Source organism: Nomascus leucogenys, chromosome 4 (assembly GCF_006542625.1).
Source record: "Nomascus leucogenys isolate Asia chromosome 4, Asia_NLE_v1, whole genome shotgun sequence".
In the NCBI taxonomy this organism is placed as follows: Eukaryota; Metazoa; Chordata; class Mammalia; order Primates; family Hylobatidae; genus Nomascus; species Nomascus leucogenys.
Window position 1 is genome coordinate 104,390,541 of NC_044384.1, and position 21,539 is coordinate 104,412,079.

The 21,539-nt window shown below is 46.9% G+C and overlaps 2 protein-coding genes across 17 annotated transcripts in view; one reads left to right on the forward strand and one right to left on the reverse strand.

The window, feature by feature from the left end:
- Positions 1–6,132, reverse strand: part of KLHL18 (kelch like family member 18) — a 61,837-nt gene extending 55,705 nt beyond the window's left edge. For 2 of the 3 annotated variants that reach the window (XM_030811933.1, XM_030811932.1), the window contains exon 1: positions 5,824–6,132. In XM_030811933.1, coding sequence (XP_030667793.1) covers positions 5,824–6,132 — 309 coding nt within the window. Of the gene's footprint in view, positions 1–1,467; positions 1,663–5,823 lie in introns of those variants that run through there. The other variant, XM_030811934.1, reaches the window with a different exon arrangement.
- Positions 6,055–21,539, forward strand: part of KIF9 (kinesin family member 9) — a 50,481-nt gene continuing 34,996 nt past the window's right edge. For 5 of the 14 annotated variants that reach the window (XM_030811920.1, XM_030811929.1, XM_030811919.1 and 2 more), the window contains exons 1-5: positions 6,280–6,424; positions 11,525–11,618; positions 13,396–13,561; positions 15,228–15,334; positions 17,435–17,659. In XM_030811920.1, coding sequence (XP_030667780.1) covers positions 6,327–6,424; positions 11,525–11,618; positions 13,396–13,561; positions 15,228–15,334; positions 17,435–17,659 — 690 coding nt within the window. In that variant the 5' untranslated portion in view covers positions 6,280–6,326. Of the gene's footprint in view, positions 6,425–7,725; positions 7,969–11,520; positions 11,619–13,395; positions 13,562–15,227; positions 15,335–17,434; positions 17,660–21,539 lie in introns of all 14 variants that reach the window. The other 9 variants (XM_030811922.1, XM_030811921.1, XM_030811924.1 and 6 more) reach the window with 9 other exon arrangements.

Genomic DNA, 21,539 nt, shown 5'->3' on the forward strand with positions numbered 1-21,539 from the left:
GGCTTCTGGCAGCCCAGAGCAAAGGACACGAAACTCAACTCTGGGAAGAGGGGATGAGAGCGTCCATGGACACAAATCTCTCTACCTAGGCAAGCCTTATGCCAAGAAGTCTTGCACTACAATCCTCATAACTTTTAAGATAAAATGATTTGCCAAGGAAAAGGACCCATGGGCTTTTTCTCATAACAGTTTCAAGCCATGGGAGATACAGAATGTGATTTTTTTTTTTATGAATATATTACTCTTTTCTGTCATGCCTCTATCTCACTATCCGACAGGCTTCCAATGAGTTTAAATTTCAAATATTTCCCAAAAGGAAATTAAGCCTAGGTTCAAGTGTTGGCAGTTAATTTTGAGAATGTGGCATGCCTGCTAATATTTATTTTCATGTTCTCCCTAAAATTCAGGAAGATAGAAAAGATGACACGCCATTAAGGATAAATACAGTAGACCTGAGGTAGATTAAGTCATGTGGTAGCAGCCGAAATCAGTTCATTTACCGTCAGTGACAGAAGAGGCAACAGGAGAGCATGAAAGAACACCTGACCCCAAATACGAGACGAAGAGTCTAGTCCCAGTGCTGCTTAACTCAACCTGTGACTTTGAATGAGTCCCTTCCCTTTCTGGGCTTGGGTCTTCATTTGTAAAGTGCAGGCTAATGAATTAGTGCAGTGGTTGGCAAAGTCTTTTTTTTTTTGAGACAGAGGCTCACTCTGTCCCCAGGCTGGAGTGCAGTGGCGCGATCTCGGCTCACTGCAACCTCCGCCTCCCAGGTTCAAGCGATTCTGCTGCCTCAGCCTCCTGAGTAGCTGGGACTACAGGCCCGTGCCAGCATGTCCAGCTAATTTTTGTATTTTTAGTAAAGATGGGGTTCCACCGTGTTGGCATGGATGTTCTCGATCTCTTGACCTCGTGATCTGCCCGTCTGGGCCTCCCACAGTGCTGGGATCAGGCGTGAGCCACCGCGTCCAGCCGGCAAAGTCATTTAACGCAATGAACATTTTGTCCAGATAGAAATCATTCAAAGTTCATCAGAAGCTAAAACAAATTCAAAATGGCAGGTTGAACACATGAATTTATCTCCACTCCTTCTAGAAACTCCATTAAGTTATTATTAACAAATATATACTATTGGCCGGGCATGGTGGCTGATGCCTGTAATCCCAACACTTTGGGAGGCCGAGGCAGGCAGATCACTTGAGGTCAGAAGTTTGAGACCACCTTGGCCAATATGGTAAAACCCTGTCTCTACAAAAATTCAAAAATTAGCCAGGCATGGTGGTATGCAGCTGTAATCCCAGCTACTCAAGAGGCTGAGGCAGGAGAATCGCTTGAACCTGGGAGGCGGAGGTTGCAGTGAGCCAAGATTGCACTACTGCCCTTCAGCCTGGATAACAGAGCAAGACTCTGTCTCAAAAAAGAAAGAAAGAAAAAAAATACACACACACACACACACACACTACTTACTGAGCATTTACTACATGATTATTTGAAGTACATTAACTAATTGAATCCTCAACACTCAAGTAGGAGGTGATGTGCATTTTACAGACGAGACAGAGAATCACCAGTGTTTAAGGAAGCTGCTCATTTTCACAGCTAACAAGTGGCAGACCCAGAACTCAAACGTAGGCAGTGTGGCTGCAGAGTCTGTGTGATACTGCCTTTCGGACTGATGATCAAGGAACAGCAAAGCTCTGAAGGAAAAAGAAGCAGAGAGAGACAGCAGATTAGAAGAGTCAACAAAATTTTAGAAGAAAAGACGAATGAGTAGTAACTGACTTAGAGGATACTGAGTGTTGCAGATGGCAAGCCACTGAAGAATCCCCTCCAAAATGGAACCATTAGAGGTACCAGTTTCCTCTGAAGTTGTGAGCAAGAAGAAGGGCCGAAATCAGGAAGTACTGGTCCCCTTCCCCAGACAAGCAACTGCAGAAGACTGGAGGTTTACTCTTCAGACAGGATGAACAAGAGCCTCTGGACCTGGGTAACCAGGGCACCACTGAAGACAAGGAAGTGGCACCATTTAGGGGGATTAAGTGAAAGTCTGCATACAGAAGGGAGAACCTCCAGACCTCTCCTACCATAAGGCTCCCAGAATAACAGCCAGGCTTATACCACCTAGGAAGAAGCCTGGAGGAAGATTTACGGACTTTGAACACATCCCACAGAAAACGACAGGTCCATCACCCTACAACCATGGCTGTCAGAACGTGGTCCCAGTAGCATCACAGGGGAACCTGTCAGAAATATGAGTTTTCAGGCCCACGCCAGACCGAATGAATCAGAAATTCTGGGTGAGGTCCAACAACCAGCGTTTTAACAAGGCCACCAGGTGATTCTGATGTCCACTAAAGTTTGAGAACCACTGCCTGACAGGTAGCCCCCCAGTCAATAAAACATCTCACACCGAAAAGCTTCCAACCAGTTTTTCAGTGTCTGTTTACTTGAACAACACTGTGGAGTCACCAGAAAACTGAAGAAAGACTTTGACAAGAAAGAGAGACAAAACAGATTTCCCAGGACAGCTCTGGTGGCAAGTAGTGAAATGTGCAGAGCCTGGTTTGCATGCCCTTTCCCCGGTTCCACCATTATATTGCTACAGAGCTACTCCTTGGGCTCTACAATAAAGTTTTCAAAGTCAGTGAAGTAAATGCTCTCTACAATCCCGTCCAGCTCTAGCCCATGCCTTTATACTAGTCCTTCCCACTGGAGGCTTTTTATTAAAGAGTGAAAAAAATAAATATACTGGTCCTTATGTTCTAGATCCCTGAAGCTAACATAGCAATTCAGGCTGACCGTCTCAGTTGAAACTACGTCTGATTTTTTTTTTTTTTTTTGAGACAGGGTCTCACTCTGTTGCCCAGGCTGGAGTGCAGTGGTGCGATCTCAGCTCACTGCAGCCTCTGCCTCCCAAGCTCAAGTGATCCTCCCACCTCAGCCTCCTGAATAGCTAAGAAAGACTAAAGGTACACACTACTACAGCTAATTTTTTGTAGAGATGGGGTTTCACCACGTTGCCCAAGCTGGTCTCAAACTCCTGAGTTCAATGCAATCCACCTGCCTCGGCCTCCCAAAGTGCTGGGATTAGAGGTGTGAGCCACTGCACCCAGCTATGTCTGATAATTTACTTGTCCCTTTGAATGAACAAGCAATATTCTGCTAAAAGATTACTATATTCAGTATCTGCATTAAATGTACTATTAATACTTTATGTAGAAGTATCTGTGACCATCCCACGCTGCCATGCCCTTTTTGATTCCCTGTGTCTTATAAGATTCCCCTGGTTCACCCTTACAGCCTAAATCTTTTTTTTTCCCCCAATAGAGATGGGATTTTGCCACGTTGCCCAGGCTGGTCTCAAACCCCTGGGCTCAAGCGATCCACTCGCCTTGGCCTTCCAAAGTGCTGGGATAATAGGCGTGAGCCACAGTGCCCAGCCTACGGCCTAAATTTTAATCTAGAAATTCACACCTATTACTGCTTTTCACTAGTCTCTATTTACACCAAGTGTTGCTGCCACACCTGGATCATTTTTCTGCTTACAAATTTCTGGTTGCCTTAACATCTTCCACCATGTAATCACTGTGGACAAAAACTTCTAATTTACTTTTACTTCCTCTGCTTCCTTTAGTCTAGTTCATTTTTTCTCAATTCTCTTGGTTCCTCTTTCCCATATGAGAAGATCTCACGCCTTCTCAGATCACTTCACTTCTCTCCTGGAAAAACAACCTCCTTCAGGAGGGGTTTAGAATGATGAAAAGGGCCGGGCTTGGTGGCTAACGCCTGTAATCCCAGCACTTTGGGAGGCTGAGGTGGGTGGATCAGGAGGTCAGGAGCTCAGGACCAGCCTGGTTAACATAGTGAAACCCTGTCTCTCCTAAAAACACACACAAAAATTAGCCGGGCGTGGTGGCGGGCGCCTGTAGTCCCAGCTACTTGGGAGGCTGGGGCAGGAGATTGGCTTGAAGACAGGAGGTGGAGGTTGCAGCGAGCCAAGATTATGCCACTGCACTCCAGCCTGTGCGACACAGCGAGACTCTGTCTCAAAAAAAACAAAAATAAAAACAAAAAAACCGAGGCTTACAGAGATTAAGTAACTTGCTCAAGGTTACAACTAGGATTTTAATCCAAATCCTTCTGCTTTCAAAGCCATACTCAACCATCCTACTCCACCATCTCCAGAGGTCTGACTCAACTATGTTGCAGAAGAAAAGTTTCCTTAGCCATGTAGAAAATAAGACCAGGCTGGGTGCGGTGACTAATGCCTGTAATTCTAGCACTTTGGGAGGATGAGGCGGGCGGACTGCTGAAGTTCAGGAGTTCGAGACCACCCTGGGCAACATGGTGAAACCCCGTCTCTACTAAAAATAGAAAAAATTAGCCAGGGGTAGTGGTGCACGCCTGTAGTCCCAGCTGCTGGGGAGGCTGAGGCAGGAGAATCGCTTGAACCTGGGAGAGAGAGGTTTCAGTGAGCCGAGATAGCGCCACTGCACTCCAGCCTGGGCAACAGAACGAGATTCCGTCTCAAAAAAAAAAAAAAAAAAAAAAGAAAAAGAGCAAAAGGATTTCTGCATAGTTTTACTTTTTCTTTTTTTTATTTCTTTATGTGTGTGTGTGTGTGTGTGTGTGTGTGTGTCTGTGTGGTGTGAGAGAGAGAGAGAGAAATAGGAGAAATAAGATCTTGCTCTGTTGCCCAGGCTGGAGTGCAGTGGTGCGATTACAACTCACTGCAGGCTTGACCTCCTAGGCTCAAGTGATCCTCCCACCTCACCCTCCTGAGTAGCTGGGACTACGGGCACAGGCCACCATGCCCAATTTTTTATTATTTGTAGAGACACGGTCTCCCTATATAGCCCAGGCTGGTCTCCAACTCCCCCACTCAAGTGATCCTCTCGCCTCTTAAAGTGCTGGGATTACAGGTGTGAGCCACCATGCCTGCCCTGTTTGTTTTTTAAACAGGGATCAGCCACAGATGCTGAGAGCTTTCCAGCCAAAGCCCAACAGGGAGCCCCACTCATCATCCCCCCAGCCGGACGTCTCCACATGGTTCGGTGGCTTGGCCAGGGAGCAGCACAGCATGCCTCTTCCACATGAAAAGACCCAGGCACAGGAGGGAGGCTGGCTCTTGCGACCAGAATGCTGGTGGGGAACAGGTGGTTAAGATATCTTTCCCTCCTAATATCAGTCAGCATCCCTCTCCCCACGCGGCCAGTAGGCCCAGCCCCGGGGACCTTTGTGGTGGTGGTGGTGGTGGTGGTGAGTGGTGCCTTCCAGTGTGGGGCAGGGTGGATTCCCACCTCAAAAAATTTCCAGATCAGATTTTAAACGCTCTTAAAAAACAAAGCAGTAATTCAACAATTAAGGGCAATGATTCCTAAGGAGAAGCCTTCTCTTCTACAACAGCACAGCCAAGTTCGACAGGCACAAAGAAATATCTGTAGTGACAAGAGAGGGTGCTTCAGTGGTGCCCATCAGCATGTGGAGCCGGCCACCGCCCCTGCCTCCATAGAAGGTAAGTCCATTTTCTCTCGTCTGCATGACAGAAAAAGGAGGCTGTCACCCCAGTGTCTCCCACTCCAAGGGCCTAAGCGGCGCACCTCTCAACCTTTCCTTCCAAGGGCTGAAAGGTTGTCCTCTTCCTCTCCCCACTCGGCCCCGATCCCCTTTTGCTCGGCACCTCTCTCCCCACTACTCGGCCCCCCTCACACCTCTTCTCCCCACCCCTCTCCCTGCTAGACCTCTCTTTCTCTGTCCCCAGCCCCTTTTTACTCCCTGCTCGACCCCTTTCCCCTCACCCCGCTGCCGCCCAGTCCGCGGTACCTTGAGGGTCACGTCGCACAGCTTGCCCTGCCGCCGGATCTCCTCCATGACGCCGTAGCCGCGACTAGGCAACTCGGACACGGAGAAGTGCACCAGATCCTCCAGCTCCTCCGCACCGTCCTCCACCATCTTCCCCGGCCGCCGCAACTGCGCAGGCCTCGCCGGCCGGCTAGACACTAACCAGGGCGGGGCAGTAGCGCACGCCGACAGCCGCTCGGAGCGCAGAGCAGCAATCGGACGGGCCTCCGCGGCCGCCGTAGTTGAACCTCTCCGGCGCCGGAAGCCCCGCCGTCCCGCTTCCTGGTTCATGTGCGGCCTTCGTTCCCTCGCTATCTCGACCTTGGCTTCGCATATGCATCTGCCGAAGTCTTTCTAGATCAATCGGCCCCATCTCTCGTCTTCCCGATTCGGCCATGACCTCACCCGTATCCTCGACGTAGGACCTCGGACTTCATTTCCGCCACTCCCGACACTTCCGGAATCCCCGGAAGCGACCCGTTGCCATGGCGACTCTGTACACAGCCGGGCAGCCCCGCGTGGGGAGTGCAGGTGGTTTCGGTTGCGGCCGTCGCGTCCCGGGAGGGTCGCTACCTGGTGAACGGTGAGCAGGGGCTGCTCGCCGGTGGGAGTGGGGAGATGGGAAAAGGGTGTGCGCCCGGACTGCTGAAAGTGGCTGGGGTCCAAAAACCGCTCTATCTGGGGGTTCACAGCTGGGTCGCTCATCTCTGAAACCCAAGCGAAGGAGGGCGCGACGTCGCGGGAGTCCTTTCAGCCTGACCGCGGCTTACGGTCTTCGGAGCTAATGTTCATTGGTCCCACAAAGGGGTCCCACGTCGCGCCCAGGACATAGAGGCCGTGAGGCGGGGAGCCAGAGGTCGTCTGGACTCTTCTGCACTAGTCGGTTTTCGAACTAGAGGGGGCTTTGGAATCACCAGTCGGAGCCCTTCGTGTTACAGATGAGGAAACCTCTCCAGAGAGGGACCGGAATGGGTCCAAAGCCCACTGCCGCCCAAGCTCCACGCGGGGGTCCGGCATATTGGGTGAGAAAAAGGAGAAAGTCTAGTTTTGCCTGCATCCTAGTCTTGTTCAGCCAAGGCCAGGTGCAGTTGGACCCAGTGTTTTGGATTCGGGTGTTGCTGCTGCCGCTACGGGTAGCTATGAGGGTTCCCCATGACAGCCCCTCATCTGGACGTGAGCACTGGAAGATAGGGACCCACCTGGTGTCTTCCACCCCACCAAACGCTCCCTTTCCTCTTGTCGAGTCTTCACGGGTGCTTGTTGCCAATTCTGTTCATTCCCACTAAAGACAAATGAGGAAACCTCGAGCGCCTTAACACAGAAGTCTCCTGGTGGCCATTCAGAGACTTGCTCTGTTATACCAGAAATATCAAAGGGTGGTTCCCCAAGGAGAGACATTCCCCACAAGGTCCTGAGGGAGAAAGGGAGGGGGCCGGGCGCTGTGGCTCACGCCTGTAATCCTAGCACTTTGGGAGGCTGAGGTGAGCGGATTGCTTGGGTTCAGGAGTTCAAGACCAGCCTAGGCAACATGGCGAAACCCTGTCTCTACGAAAAATACAAAAATTACCCGGGCGTGGTGGTGCACACCTGTAGTCCTAGCTACTTGTTGGGCTGAGGTGGGAGGATCGCTTGAACCCAGGATGTGGAGGCTACGGTGAGCTGAGATTGTTTCACTGCGCTCCAGCCTAGGTGACAGAGTGAGACCCTGTCACAAAAACAAAACAAAACAACAACAACAACAACAAACAAAAAAAGTGTGTGGTGAGGTGCTGGATGTGGATTTTTGCACTTGGAAACCAAGTGTCCTCCTGGAAGGGCTGTGGGCTTGTGTTGGAGTTGTCAGGGAAGGGGAGTGACATCATATGCCCCTTGGGACTCTCTCAGTAGTGACTGAAGATAGACCCACATATGAAGATTCAGCTGCCCTCTGACTTCCAGCCATTACCATCACCAACCACCACCATTTCGTGAACACCTACTCTGTGCTGGACTCTGCCCTGGACATTGTGAGGGGATTCAAAAGAGATAAAAAGCACAATCCTTGCCTTCAAGCAGCTTGTAATTTAATTTGGGAACTGAAACCCACTCAAATGAAGCAACGTAAGAACAGTAACAAGCCGTATTTCAGTAAGTGCAAGATGGCATGGGGTCCCCAAATGTTTGGGTGTTAAAGGGCTGCTGAGTAGCAGGCTCACAAGATGGGTGTGCAAAGGAAGACTTATTGCAGGTGGATATGGCTCCTGGCCTGCTTGGAGCCGTGGTGTCAGCATGGGGAGGGCCTTGGGAAGCATACATGGGGTGACTGCATGTGCATGTGCATGTTGGCAAATAGCAGGGCAGAGAAGGGCCGGGCTCTGGAGGGAGAGTGATGCTTTTGCTTATTTGCTTTGTTTTGTTGAGACAGTCTCATGCTGTTGTCCAGGCTGGAGAGCAGTGGGTGTGCCATCACTGCTCAAGTGATCCTCCTGCCTCAGCCTCCTGAGTAACTGGGACCACATGCATGCACCACCACACTTGGTAAATTTTTAAAATTTTTTGTAGAGACGAGGTCTTGCTGTGTTGCCCAAGCTGGTTTCTAATTCCTGGCCTCAAGCAATCCTCCCACATTGGCCTCCCAAAGGCTGGTATTACAGGTGTGAGCCACCATGCCCAGCTGAGGTTGATGCTCTGAACTGGCCTGTGCTACTCTTGTGCAGGGGCTTCTGGGAGGGAGGCCTGGGCACCTGCTCCCAGAGCTCCCCTGCTTCTTCATGGTCCCTTTCGGAGCATACCCTGGATGGCATCTGTATTTCCTGGGCAGGAGAATGGGCCCTTGGATGTGAAGAGTGGTTCCCCAAGCTTTAGAAATTGAGTGTGAGGCTGAGGTGGGTGGATTGCTTGAACCCAGGAGTTTGAGACCAGCCTGGGCAACATGTTGAAACCCCATCTCTACAAAAATGCAAAACGTTAGCCAGGTGTGGTGGCACACACCTGTCCTACCAGCTACTCTGGAGGTTGAGGTTGAGATGGGAGGATTGCTTGAGCCTGGGAGACAGGCTGCAGCGAGCTGAAATCACACCCGTGCGCTCCAGTCTGAGAGAGAGAGTGAGACTCTGTCTGAAATAAATGTCTCACAAATAATAAATAAATAAAATCTGGAATAACTTTTGTCAGGTAACACCCATTGGACCTCTCGTAGATAATTTTATATAAAATGATCCGCCGAGGCAGGCGGATCACGAGGTCAGGAGATCGAGACCATCCTGGCTAACATGGTGAAACCCCATCTCTACTAAAAATACAAAATAATTAGCAGAGCATGGTGGCGGGCGCCTGTAGTCCCAGCTACTCGGGAGGCTGAGGCGTGAACCCGGGGGGGCGCGGAGCTTGCAGTGAGCCGAGATCACGCCACTGCACTCCAACCTGGGTGACAGAGGGAGACTGTGCCTCAAAAATAAATAAATAAAATAAAATGTTACCATTATTTAATGTACTTTTTTAAAAAGCAAGATAATCTAATTAAAAGTAGTCCCTGTTATACATGAGGGGTTTTTATGGTTAACATCTTAAAAGTTAGATTTATTTATTTTTTTTTTTATTTTTTGAGACTGAGCTTGCTCTGTCACCCAGGCTGGAGTGCAGTGGCATGACATTGGCTCACTGCAACCTCCACCCTCCAGATTCAAGCGATTCTCCTGTCTCAGCCTCCTGAGTAGCTGAGATTACAGGTGCTTGCCACTACACCCAGCTAATTTTTGTATTTTTTTTTTAGTGAAAACAGGGTTTCGTCATGTTGGCCAGGCTGGTCTTGAACTCCTAACCTCAGGTAATCTGCCATCCTCAGCCTCCCAAAGTGCTGGGATTACAGGCAAGAGCCACCGCGCTTGGCCCAAGTTAGTTTTTTTTTTTTTTTTTTTTTTTTGAGACATGGTCTCACTCTGTCACCTCGGCTGGAGTGCAGTGGTATGATCAAAGCTAACTGCAGCCTCAACTTCCCCAGGCTCAAGTGATCCTCCCACCTCAGCCTCCTGAGTAGCTGGGACTATAGGCATGCACCACCATGCCTGGCTAATTTATTTATTTTATTTATTTATTCATTTATTTATTTTTTGGAGATGGAGTCCCTCTCTGTCACCCAGGCTGAAGTGCAATGGCACAATCTCAGCTCACTGCACCCTCCACCTCCCAGATTCAAGCGATTCTCCTGCTTCAGCCTTCCGAGTAGCTGGAATTACAGGCGTCTGCCACCACAACTGGCTAATTTTTGTATTTTTAGTAGAGATGGCGTTTCACCGTGTTGGCCAGGCTGGTCTTGAACTCCTGACCTCAGATAATCCACCTGCCTCGGCCTCCCAAAGTGCTGGGATTACAGGCCTGAGCCACCGCGCCTGGCCGCCTGGCTAATTTTTGTATACTTTGTAGAGACTGGTTTTCGCCATGTTGCCCAGGCTGGTTTCAAACTCTTGGCCTCAAGGGATCTGCCCACCTCGGCCTCCCAAAGTGCAAAGATTATGGTGTGAGCCATTGCACCCAGCCAAAAGTTAGTTGTTTTTAAAGCCAGGCCATGCGCTTGTAATCTCAGCTACTTGGAAGGTTGAGATGGGAGAATCACTTGAGCTCAGAAGTTAAAGGCTAGCCTAGGCAACATAAAGAAACCTTGTCTCCAAAAATAAAACAATGAAATAAATGTTAATTTTTTAAAAAATACTGAACATCGGCTGGATATGCCTGTAATCCCAGCACTTTGGAAGTCCAAGATAGGAGAATCACTTGAGGCTGGGAGTTCAAGACTAGCCCAGGCAACATAGTAAGACACCATCTCTGCAAAAAAAATGTAAGAAAACTAGCCGGGCACAGTGTTACGCACCTGTAGTCCCAGCTACTGGGGAGGCTGAGGCAGGAGGATCACTTGAGCCCGGGAGGTCAAGGCTGCATTGAGCCATGATAGCACCACTGCACTCCAACCTGGGTGACAGGGTGAGACTCTGTCTCAAAAAAAAAAAAATGTATGTATATATGTCCTATGTCTTCCTTTATTTATACTATATATATATATATATATATGCACACGCATACACACACACACACTGAAAGAAAATGATGAGAATATAGTTAGGTTTTAGGAGAGCAAGAGGAGGTAGGGGACTGTCTGTGATATTTTTTCTCAATATAGTAAGAGAAGAAAGAATATTTATTATGGACCAAATATACTTCTAGGGCATCTATTTCTGATCTAGTTAGTCTATTGGAGAAGAGGGTGCTGTATCTGAAGCAAGATAAGTTAATGAAAAGGAAATTGTTTTAATGTATTTCATAGTAAGTATTTTAGAAGAAAATATAATAAATGAAGGAAAGCATAAGTGGACTCATCATCTTAGATGCAGAACATTTCTAGAAATGACATCTAAGATTAGGCCACTAAAGGAAGCATTCTTTTTACTTTGTATTTCAGTCTCTCTGGGGTCATTGGTGGAAAATGGCAAAGCAGTCTGTGAAGCAGAAAGTGCGTGTATTTGTTGAGCAGTGTCTTGTGGGTAGAACACTGAAATGCTGAGGGGTGAAAAGGAAAACTGGCTTTCAGGGAGAGAGGGAAAAATGGACTGCTCATCACTCTTTTCTGATCTTCTTAATGAATGACCCCTCTCCTCTACTTCTTATTTGATAATGACTGTTCAAAATTTCATGTTCCCTTCTTTTTAGCTAGAATGGGTACTAGGAAAAAAGTTCATGCATTTGTCCGTGTCAAACCCACTGATGACTTTGCTCACGAAATGATCAGATACGGAGATGACAAAAGAGTAAGTGCAATGTGTTTGCCTTCACCTGACTGGGCCTCTCTGTCCCACCTTGCTATAGTGTGACCGTATTTCCAAGCAACCTTTGAAGGACCAAGATAGAATTGGACAGGATCCAATGGACTCTAGAGTCCATCAAATCCAAACCACCCCCTCACAATGCTGCTAATGAGGAAATTAATAAAATCCCATCTTTAATTATCTTTTAATAATTTTACCTTTAATAAATTAATAAGTTTACCTTTACCCTCGTATCTGACACAGAAAAATTGACATTTGTTCACATTCATAAAGCTTTCTAGTGATTGATGTGTCATTGTATAATCTCCCACGGAGTGCAGTAAGAATATCTTGAGTTCATTACTGTTTAGCTTATCAAAACAGCTGGAGAAATACTTATCAAGAGAAGTGGAAAGATATATCCATCCCTATATCCTCCCCCTGAGAATGCTTCTGAAGGCTTAGGACAGCGTGAGAGTGTTAGATATTTTCATTCAGCAGACAATTATGGGCCTACTCTGGGCAGCATTGAGACATTCTTCAAAGGAAAAATTCAAGGGCAAACTGCCCAAGCCTCACAGGTCCTAGCGGTCAGAAAAGAGCTCACATGCAGCCCTATCAAATGTGTCCTGCTGGACATGGTTTTCAACGAACACAGAAGCACAGAGCATTTAATGTGTGAATGGACCAAGTCTTTCTTTCTTTTTTTGTTTGAGACAGAGTCCCATTCTGTTGCCCAGGCTGGAGTACAGTGGCACGATCTTGGCTTACTGCAACCTCTGCTTCCCAGGTTCAAGCGATCCTCCTGCCTTAGCCCTGCTAATAGCTGGGATTACAGGCATGTGCCACCACGCCTGGCTAATTTTTGTATTTTTAGTAGAAACGGGGTTTTGCCATGTTGGCCAGGCTGGTCTCGAACTCCTGACCTCAGGTGATCCACCTGCCGTGGCCTCCCAAAGTGCTGGGATTACAGGCGTGAGCCACCGCGCCTGGCCAAGTCTGTCTTTCTTGATCTTAATTTTTCTCTCTGTAGCCAGGTATAGCTCCTGCATTAGGGCAGTCAGTGTAAGATTTCAGCAAGAGTCTTTACATCAGAAGTTCTCATCAAGAACATTGGAATCTACCATTGACCTCACCCAGTATGTCCCTAAGCCAGCTGCTACCACAATGGCTTACTATGAAGGGGCATGCATCTAAAAATCTGCTGATGACACCCTCAATTTACTCTTAATTCCTATGTCTGAGAAGTCCATAGCCTTCTCTGTGGCTTTCATTTTATCATCACTCACTTTGGCTCGTAGCGTGTGTGTGGAAGTAGATGTTCACCATAATGCAGAGCTGAGGGAGGCCTCACTGCCAGCAACCAGAGCAATGGGGCTGGAGCCCAGGCCTCTGTTACCAGGCTCACTATTCCCTCTGGCATAATTCAAGGCCTCCCTATGCTTATGGAATCTATCTAAAACTTCTTTAATAAGAACATGATAAATTTGACCTCATATCATAGGTGGGGAAACCAAGACAGACAGCACCCTGTGATCTAGGGTTAGAGGTGCTAAAACTAGGAAGTGCTCCACTCTCCTGATCTTTCCACCTCCCTGCAGGAGCTCTCTTCTCCCATCCCAAAGAATTCATCGGAATATCAGCCCCTACGCGGGAGTCCTCATTCATCCTACAGTTCACTTCCTCTGTTCCCTCCAGATTAGGCCTCAGCTGTCAGTGATTTTTTTATACCCATTTTTGAACAAAAAACATTTTTTTCTTTCTCACTCTTTTTTCCTAGAGCATTGATATTCACTTAAAAAAAGACATTCGGAGAGGAGTTGTCAATAACCAACAGACAGACTGGTCGTTTAAGTTGGATGGAGTTCTTCATGATGCCTCCCAGGACTTGGTTTATGAGACAGTTGCGAAGGATGTGGTTTCTCAGGCCCTCGATGGCTATAATGGTAACTTAATTAACTGTTGTCTCATGTAAGAACCTGAGGAGTAAGAGATGCAAATATTTTATGGTGAATAAAATAAAACCTCACTTACTATCATTTGTATGTTTGTCTGTCTCCATGTTGTTACGTTGCAAAACTTACTGTTTGCTTGTTGACATTGTGGGCATGGCTTGATCCAATGTGCTGGGATTCTACCTTCATTGGAAAATTAAAAGACTGTGGCTCTCTATAGGTCACAGGGGTTCAATTATCCTGTTTCAAATCTCTCAAGTATTAGTTTTGAAGATGCGTCTTTATGACGAATTTGATGGAGTCCAAACATTTGTCTCTCAGCTTCCTGCTAGGAGCTATTTTCATGTATTCTACCAACACAATCAATGTACAGTTGATATTCTAGTATAGGATTGTATAAAAGAATATATCACAGTTTGTAGACTTTGCCATCTGGTGGCTGCTGACTAGGATGTTCCCTGTTTTGTAAGTTTAGGTTTTATATTTAAAAGTGCGTTGAGTGTAGATGCTGTAATTTATCCTGAATATGATACGTAGATGTGGTCCCCATTGACTTAAGGAGGTTCTCTTTTGGTTTTCATGATGCTCTGAGGAGATTGTGACCTTGAGGAGGTGAAGACAGAGGAACTAAGGCCCAGGGAGATGAATAGTCTTGAACACTGGTGCTGTGGAACCACAGATGGGCTCTGATTTGCAGCTGAAGTGACTCCTTCCTGTTCATTTGTGTTGGGTTAATAGACACCATTTCTGGCTCCAGCTCAGATGCTGAATCAGGATCCCTTGTGTAAAACCTGCTACCAGTCCCAAGAACTAGAATGTCTGTGTGACGAAGGCAAAAAATTTCCACAGCCCAGCATTGCCTGGGCAGATCTGCCATGTAAATGCCCATGGGCAGTCTGTGGGATGGGGTCTGGCTCAGGCTGCCCATGCTAAGGGGAAGAACAGATAGGAGCTGGAGTTCAGGGTGACTGCATGGTTTGCATCCCGGAGCCTGGTGGTGATGGTAGACCTAAAGGATGTTGATAAGTGCAATGAAAGTCTTCCCAGGGTGGGCAGTGCACCAGATCAGGGCCTGATCATGGTGGTACATTTCTGGAAGTGACATGGAACCAACTAGGAGCCCTGTTTGATCCTGCAGGAATTTGTAGTCTGCAAAGAATTCTCACCCTTGACAGAAAATGCCCTTCCACTCCATCTCTTCCTGGAGATTTTGAAAGACCCTCTTTGCCTCTGTGGGGAATTTGATGCCTCCTGCCAACCCTGAGACCCTGGCGGTTCATAGCTGTGCTAGAGAAGGGCTGGAGTCTAATGCTCCTATCTCCCTCCTCATCTTTTTAGGAAAAGTTCCAGTTCCTCTGTACCCTGAGATTCCCTGCCCTTCTCAGGAGCCCTAGGGCCGGATCATCTCTTGGTGGAGGGAACAGCAGAGCATTGTGGGGACCACAGATTCAGGGCACATGTCCTTGTTTTGACCACTTTTGTCCCTGTTCCCCTGCCCACTCATCCTCTTCCATGGTGGAATTCCTGATGTTCTTGGCTGCTGCCACTGGCCATCTTCATGCAAAGGGCCCTGGCTGGCACCAGGCATGCTGGGGGAGGGGAGAGTTATCCTTGGAGCTATTTTCCTGGATGTCACCATGTTTTGAAATGTTTGCAGGCACCATCATGTGTTATGGGCAGACAGGAGCTGGCAAGACATACACCATGATGGGGGCAACTGAGAACTACAAGCACCGGGGGATCCTCCCTCGTGCCCTGCAGCAGGTAGAGAGTGGGCCCAAGGGTGGGATGCCACACAGGTTCCCTCTCTCTGCCATAGATGTTACTGACCCCAGGCCAGCTACTAGAGACAGTGGGGACCAGGCCTCAAAGGAGTTGCAGTGGATACTGGTACTGGAGACAACATACACAGGACTCTGGAGTCAGTAGAGTCAGGGGCCTCAGGAAACCAGGAGGTTGGGTGTCAGACTCTGAGCCATACCCACACTGAGCGTGTTTCCTCATTTGGGAAGGAGGGAGTCAGGCATGCTAATCAGCCTCTTGCTGCTCCAATGGTCTGTGATCCTGTAATTAAGAGTTTGGAGGTCCTAATCTTCTCCTTCCTGGTTTTAATGAGGGGCATATAGACCCTTGCAGAGCTTCCTTACTGGCCTCCTCTGGCTTTTTTCACCACCACAGCCCCTGAAAGATCAAAAGCAAGAAGGAGGGCATTACTTGAGCTTTCAGGACTGTGTCAGCCTTGGGGGTCTCAATAGCATAACTGAAGATAGGACAGAAGGGCCTTCCTTTGGGCCCCACTAGCCTGGGATCTGTAAGGACCCTCTGGTCAGAGGTAGGAGGCAAAAGACTTTCCCCGAAAGCATCTTGGCAGCTTTACAGCCCTGTCCTATAAGTGTTATAGGACAGGGTTTTTTGCAGCCCTGTCCTGTAAGAAGTGTAGACATTCCTCTAGTATGTGAACCATCCATGCTCTTGTTTTTGGAGCAGTATCCTTAATATCCCACTGTCAAAGCTTCAGTATCTCAGCATCTTAGACTTTAGTAATCTAGCCCAGTGCTACTAATAGAAATATACTGTAAGTCACATGCAAATTTGAGTTTTCCAGTAACCACATTTAAAAGAGCAAAAATAAACAGATGAAATTAATTTTAATGATATATTTTATTTAACTAAATATGTTTAAAATACTTCCGCATGTAATCAATATAAACTTATTGAGATAGTTTACATTCTTTTTCTCATACTAAGTCTTTGAAATCCAGTACATATTTTATACTTGGGGCACATTTCAGTTTAGGCATAAATATTATCGGAAATGCTTGATCTGTATTTAGATTTCATAAAATGTTGAAAAAGTAGATTTACATACCCAAGTTGTTCCAGACATACTTAAAATTTACCAATAACTGAATTGCATCAGTTTTTAAATCTAAATGTAATGAAAATTACATAAAATTTAAAATTCAGTTCATTTGTACTAGCCACATTTTAGGTACTCAGCAGCCATCTGTAACTTGTGTCTACCATTTTGAACAGAACAAGTCTAAATTCTTAGAGGAAGGCAGGACCTCAGGAATTATCCCTTCCTTGATAAGCACTGGGGAGGGAATTAGGAGTTGAGAAGGCTGAGTTCTGGCTTTACTTCTATCCTTACTAGATGAGTGACCATAGACAAATTATTTTATTTGTTTATTTATTTATTTATTTAGATGGAGTCTCACTGTCACCCAGGCTGGAGTACAGTGGCGCGATCTCATTTCAGTGCAAGCTCCACGTCCTGGGTTCAAGAGATTCTCCTGCCTCAGCCTCCAGAGTCGCTGGGACTACAGGCACACACCACCACGCCCAGCTAATTTGTGTAATTTTAGTAGAGACAGGGTTTCACCATGTTGACCAGGATGGTCTCGGTCTCCTGACCTCATGATCTGCCCACCTCTGCCTCCCAAAGTGCTGGGCTTACAGGTGTGAGCCACCGCACCTGGCCAACAAATAATTTTATTTCGTGGTGCCTTCCACAAATAGGTATTGCCCCTGCACTGCCTCAGTCACAGAGATTTATATGTGGATGGAATTAAATAGATTTGAAAGAGGCATATAAATGATGAGACTCTATAAAATAAGAAGTCCTCACTCCAGAGTCCTTTCCACTCATTATGCCTCTACTTTTTGAGATGGTTCAAGTGTTAGCCAATCTGATGTCAAGCCTCAAAAACCTACAAGATGATACTAAATATCACCCAATTCCTTTAGGATAAGAATTATTCTATACGTCTTGATGTTCCCTTCTGAGGTAAGAAGCCCCCCTTATGCTAGCTGGCTGTTGGAGTTCTGCCCTTGGTGACTGCTGTACAATCTGTCATCTAGGTTTTTAGGACAATCGAAGAACGCCCCACACATGCCATCACTGTGCGCGTTTCCTACTTGGAAATCTATAATGAGAGCCTGTTTGATCTCCTGTCCACTCTGCCCTATGTTGGACCCTCAGTCACACCAATGACCATCGTGGAAAACCCTCAAGGAGTCTTCATTAAGGGCTTGTCAGTTCACCTCACAAGTCAGGAGGAGGATGCATTTAGCCTCCTTTTTGAGGTGAGATAATAAAACCTGAGGGTTCCTTTCCTTCTCTCCCTCCCTCCCACCCTCCTTCTCAGCTTTTCTTTTTCTTTCCTTTTTTTTTTTTTTTATTATTATTATACTTTAGGTTTTAGGGTACATGTGCACAATGTGCAGGTTTGTTACATATGTATCCATGTGCCTTGTTGATTTCCTGCACCCATTAACTCGTCATTTAGCATTAGGTATATCTCCTAATGCTGTCCCTCCCCCGTCCCCCAACCCCACAACAGTCCCTACAAGGCTACAGTAACCAAAACAGCATGGTACTGTTACCACAACAGAGACATAGATCAATGGAACAGAACAGAGCCCTCAGAAATGATGCCACATACCTACAACTATCTGATCTTTGACAAAGCTGACAAAAACAAGAAATGGGGAAAGGATTCCCTATTTAATAAATGGTGCTGGGAAAACTGGCTAGCCATATGTAGAAAGCTGAAACTGGATCCCTTCCTTACACCTTATACAAAAATTAATTCAAGATGGATTAAAGACTTAAATATTAGACCTAAAACCATTAAAATCCTACAAGAAAACCTAGGCAATACCATTCAGGACATAGGCATGGGCAAGGACTTCATGTCTAAAACACCAAAAGCAATAGCAACGAAAGCCAAAATTGACAAATGGGATCTAATTAAACTAAAGAGCTTTTCTTTTTCTTTGTTCTTTTTTTCTTTTTTCGAGACAGGATCTTGGTTTGTCTCCAAGTCTGGAGTATACTGGCATGAACATGGCTCACTGCAGCCTCGACCTCCTGGGCTCAAGTGATCCTCCTGCCTCAGCCTCCCAAGTAGCTGGGACCACAGGCGCATGCTACCATGCCCACTTAATTTTTTTTTTTTTTTTTTTTTGTAGAGACAAGGTCTCGCCATGTTGCCCAGGCTGGTCTTGAACTCCTGGGCTCAAGCGATCTTCCCGCCTCAGCCTCTCAAAGTGCAGGGATTACAGGCAAGCTACTGTGTCCAGCTAGTTTTTTACTTACTTTGATTATCAGAATGGAAATTAATATATGCACATTTAGCAAGTTCAGATAGTGCTGAAAAAAATATATAGGAACAAAAAAGAATTTTATTTCCTCTTCCTTTCCTGTTACATAAATAAAAAGAAAAAGAAAAAATGATTCATGCATATTTTTTACATAAGGCAACAATAATGTATATTTTAGCTCATTTCCTTCCAGTCTTTTTTCCTGTGCAGTTTTTTCTTTACATAGTTGAAATGATTCTTATGTCCCTTTTTTCAGTTAATATTAAATTACGAGCTCTTGTATGGAAAAAAATAAGGCCGGATGCAGTGGCTGATGCCTGTAATCCTAGCACTTTGGAAGGCTGAGGTGGGTGGATCACCTGAGATCAGGAGTTTGAGACCAGCCTGGCCAACATAGTGAAACCCCATCTCTACTAAAAATACAAAATTTAGCTAGGTGTGGTGGTGGGTGCCTGTAATCCCAGCTACTAGGGAGGCTGAGGCAGGAGAACCACTTGAACCCGGGAGGCGTAGGTTGCAGTGAGCCAAGATCGTACCATTGCACTCCAACCTGGGCAACAAGAGCAAAACTCCTTCTCAAAAAAAAAAAAGAAAGAAAAAGAAAAAAGAATTAGCATGCTTACTATACAAAAGCTCTTAGAGCTAGGTGCGGTGGCTCATGCCTATAATCCCAGCACTTTGAGAGGCCGAGGTGGGTGGATCACTTGAGGTCAGGAGTTCGAGACCAGCTTAGCCAACACGGTGAAACCTCATCTCTACTAAAAATACAAAAATTAGGCAGGGCACAGTGGCTCATGCCTGTAATCCCAACACTTTGGGAGGCTGTGGCAGGCGGATCACAAGGTCAGGAGATTGAGACCATCCTGGCCAACATGGTGAAACCCCGTCTCTACTACAAATACAAAAATTAGCTGGACGTGGTGGCGCTAACTCCCAACTACTCGGGAGGCTTAGGCAGGAAATAGCTTGAACCCGGGAGGCGGAGGTTGCAGTGAGCCGAGATTGCGCCACTGCACTCCAGCCTGGCAACAGAGGGAGACTCTATCTCAAAAAAAAAAAAATTAGCTGGGAGTGGTGGTGGACACCTGTAGTCCCAGCTACTCGGGGGGCTGGGGCAGGAGAATTGCTTGAACCCGGGAGGCAGAGGTTGCAGTGAGCTGAGATTGCGCCATTGCACTCCAGCCTGGGCAACAGAGCAAGACTCTATCTCAAAAAAATAAAATAAAGGCTCTTAGAAACCAGTCAAATGCGCTGGCACAGTGGCTCACGCCTGTAATTCCAGCACTTTGGGAGGCCAAAGTGGGTGGATCACTTGAGCTCATGAGTTCGAGACCAGCCTGGGCAACACAGTGAAACCCCATCTCTACCAAAAATACAAAAATTAGCCAGGCATGGGGGCGCATGCCTGTGGTCCCAGCTGCTTGGGAGGCTGAGGTGGGAGGATCACTTGAGCCCAGGAGGTAGAGGTTTCAGTAAGCTGAGATCATGCCACTGCAGTCCAGCCTGGGTAATAGAGCAACATTTTGTCTCAAAAACAAAAAAAGAAATCAGTCAAGTGTATGTTATTCTTTTAGAAGTCATATAGGCTAGGAACTGTTTATTTTTTTATGTGAGTTCTCACTGTGTTGCCCAGGCAATGGGCACCTGTGCAATGGCTATTCACAGGCATGATCATAGTGCCTTCTCACAGCATAGCAACTTACTTCCTCAACGTCAATAGCAGGAACTTTTTTTAAGGGCCAGAAAGACAAGGCAAGGCCAGGCGCGGTGTCTCACGCCTACAATCCCAGAGCTTTGGGAGGCCGGGGCAGGCGGATCACTGGAAGTCAGGAGTTCGAGACCAGCCTGGCCAGCACGGTGAAACCCCCTCTCTATTAAAAATACAAAAAAAGAAAGAAAGACTAGGCAAGAGGGTGCTTCAGAAGGGGGACTGAAGAGTAAAGGCGAATGACCTGGTGTGATGGCTCATGCCTGTAATCCCAGCACTTTGGGAGTCTGAGGCAGGAGGATTGCTTGAGCTCAGGAGTTTGAGACCAGCCTGGGCAACATGGCGAAACCCTGTCTCTACAAAAAAAATATAAAATATTAGCCTGGCATGGTGGCCTGTACCTGTGATTTTAGCTACTTGGGAGGCTGAGGTAGGAGGATCACTTGAGCCCAGGAGGCAGAGGTTGTAGTGAGCCAACATCATGCCACTGCACTTCAGCCTGGGCAACAGAGTGAGAATGATCTCAAAAAAAAAAAGAAGAAGAATAAAAATGAAGTGACCCCTTATATTCTTGGTGAATGTCACTGGATTTGTAGAACAGGCCTGATCACAGGCTATATAGCCTCACTACTATGAGCTATAGAGGTATGGCCACAGGGGTCTGCTAGGCTTGCTCCACAGCCTCAGGCCTTCCCTCTTCAGCAGGTGCTCTCCTCTCCCCAGGGGGGCTGTCCCCCACCCTCACTTTGGGGCTTGTTCATAGCACTTCTCATCAGCATTAAGGAGACATCAGTCTATCCCTCAAGGACCTTTTTCTCCAAGAACAGCCATTTCCACCACACCACCACCCTGTCTCTACAAAAAATTCCTTTTTAAGTATATTCTGGTCATAAGGCCTCCTCCTGTAAATTAGAGGTAAGGGCCTACTGTCCCTTTAAAAATACAAATTACTAGGTCAGGCACAGTGGCTCATGCCTGTAATCCCAGCACTGTAGCAGGCCGAGGCGGGCGGATCTCTTGAACTCATGAGTTCCAGACCAGCCTGGGCACATGGTGAAACCCTGTCTCTACAAAAAATACAAAAATTAGCCAGGTGTGGCAGTGCATGCTTGTAGTCCCAGCTACTCAGGAAGCTGAGGTGGGAGGATGGCT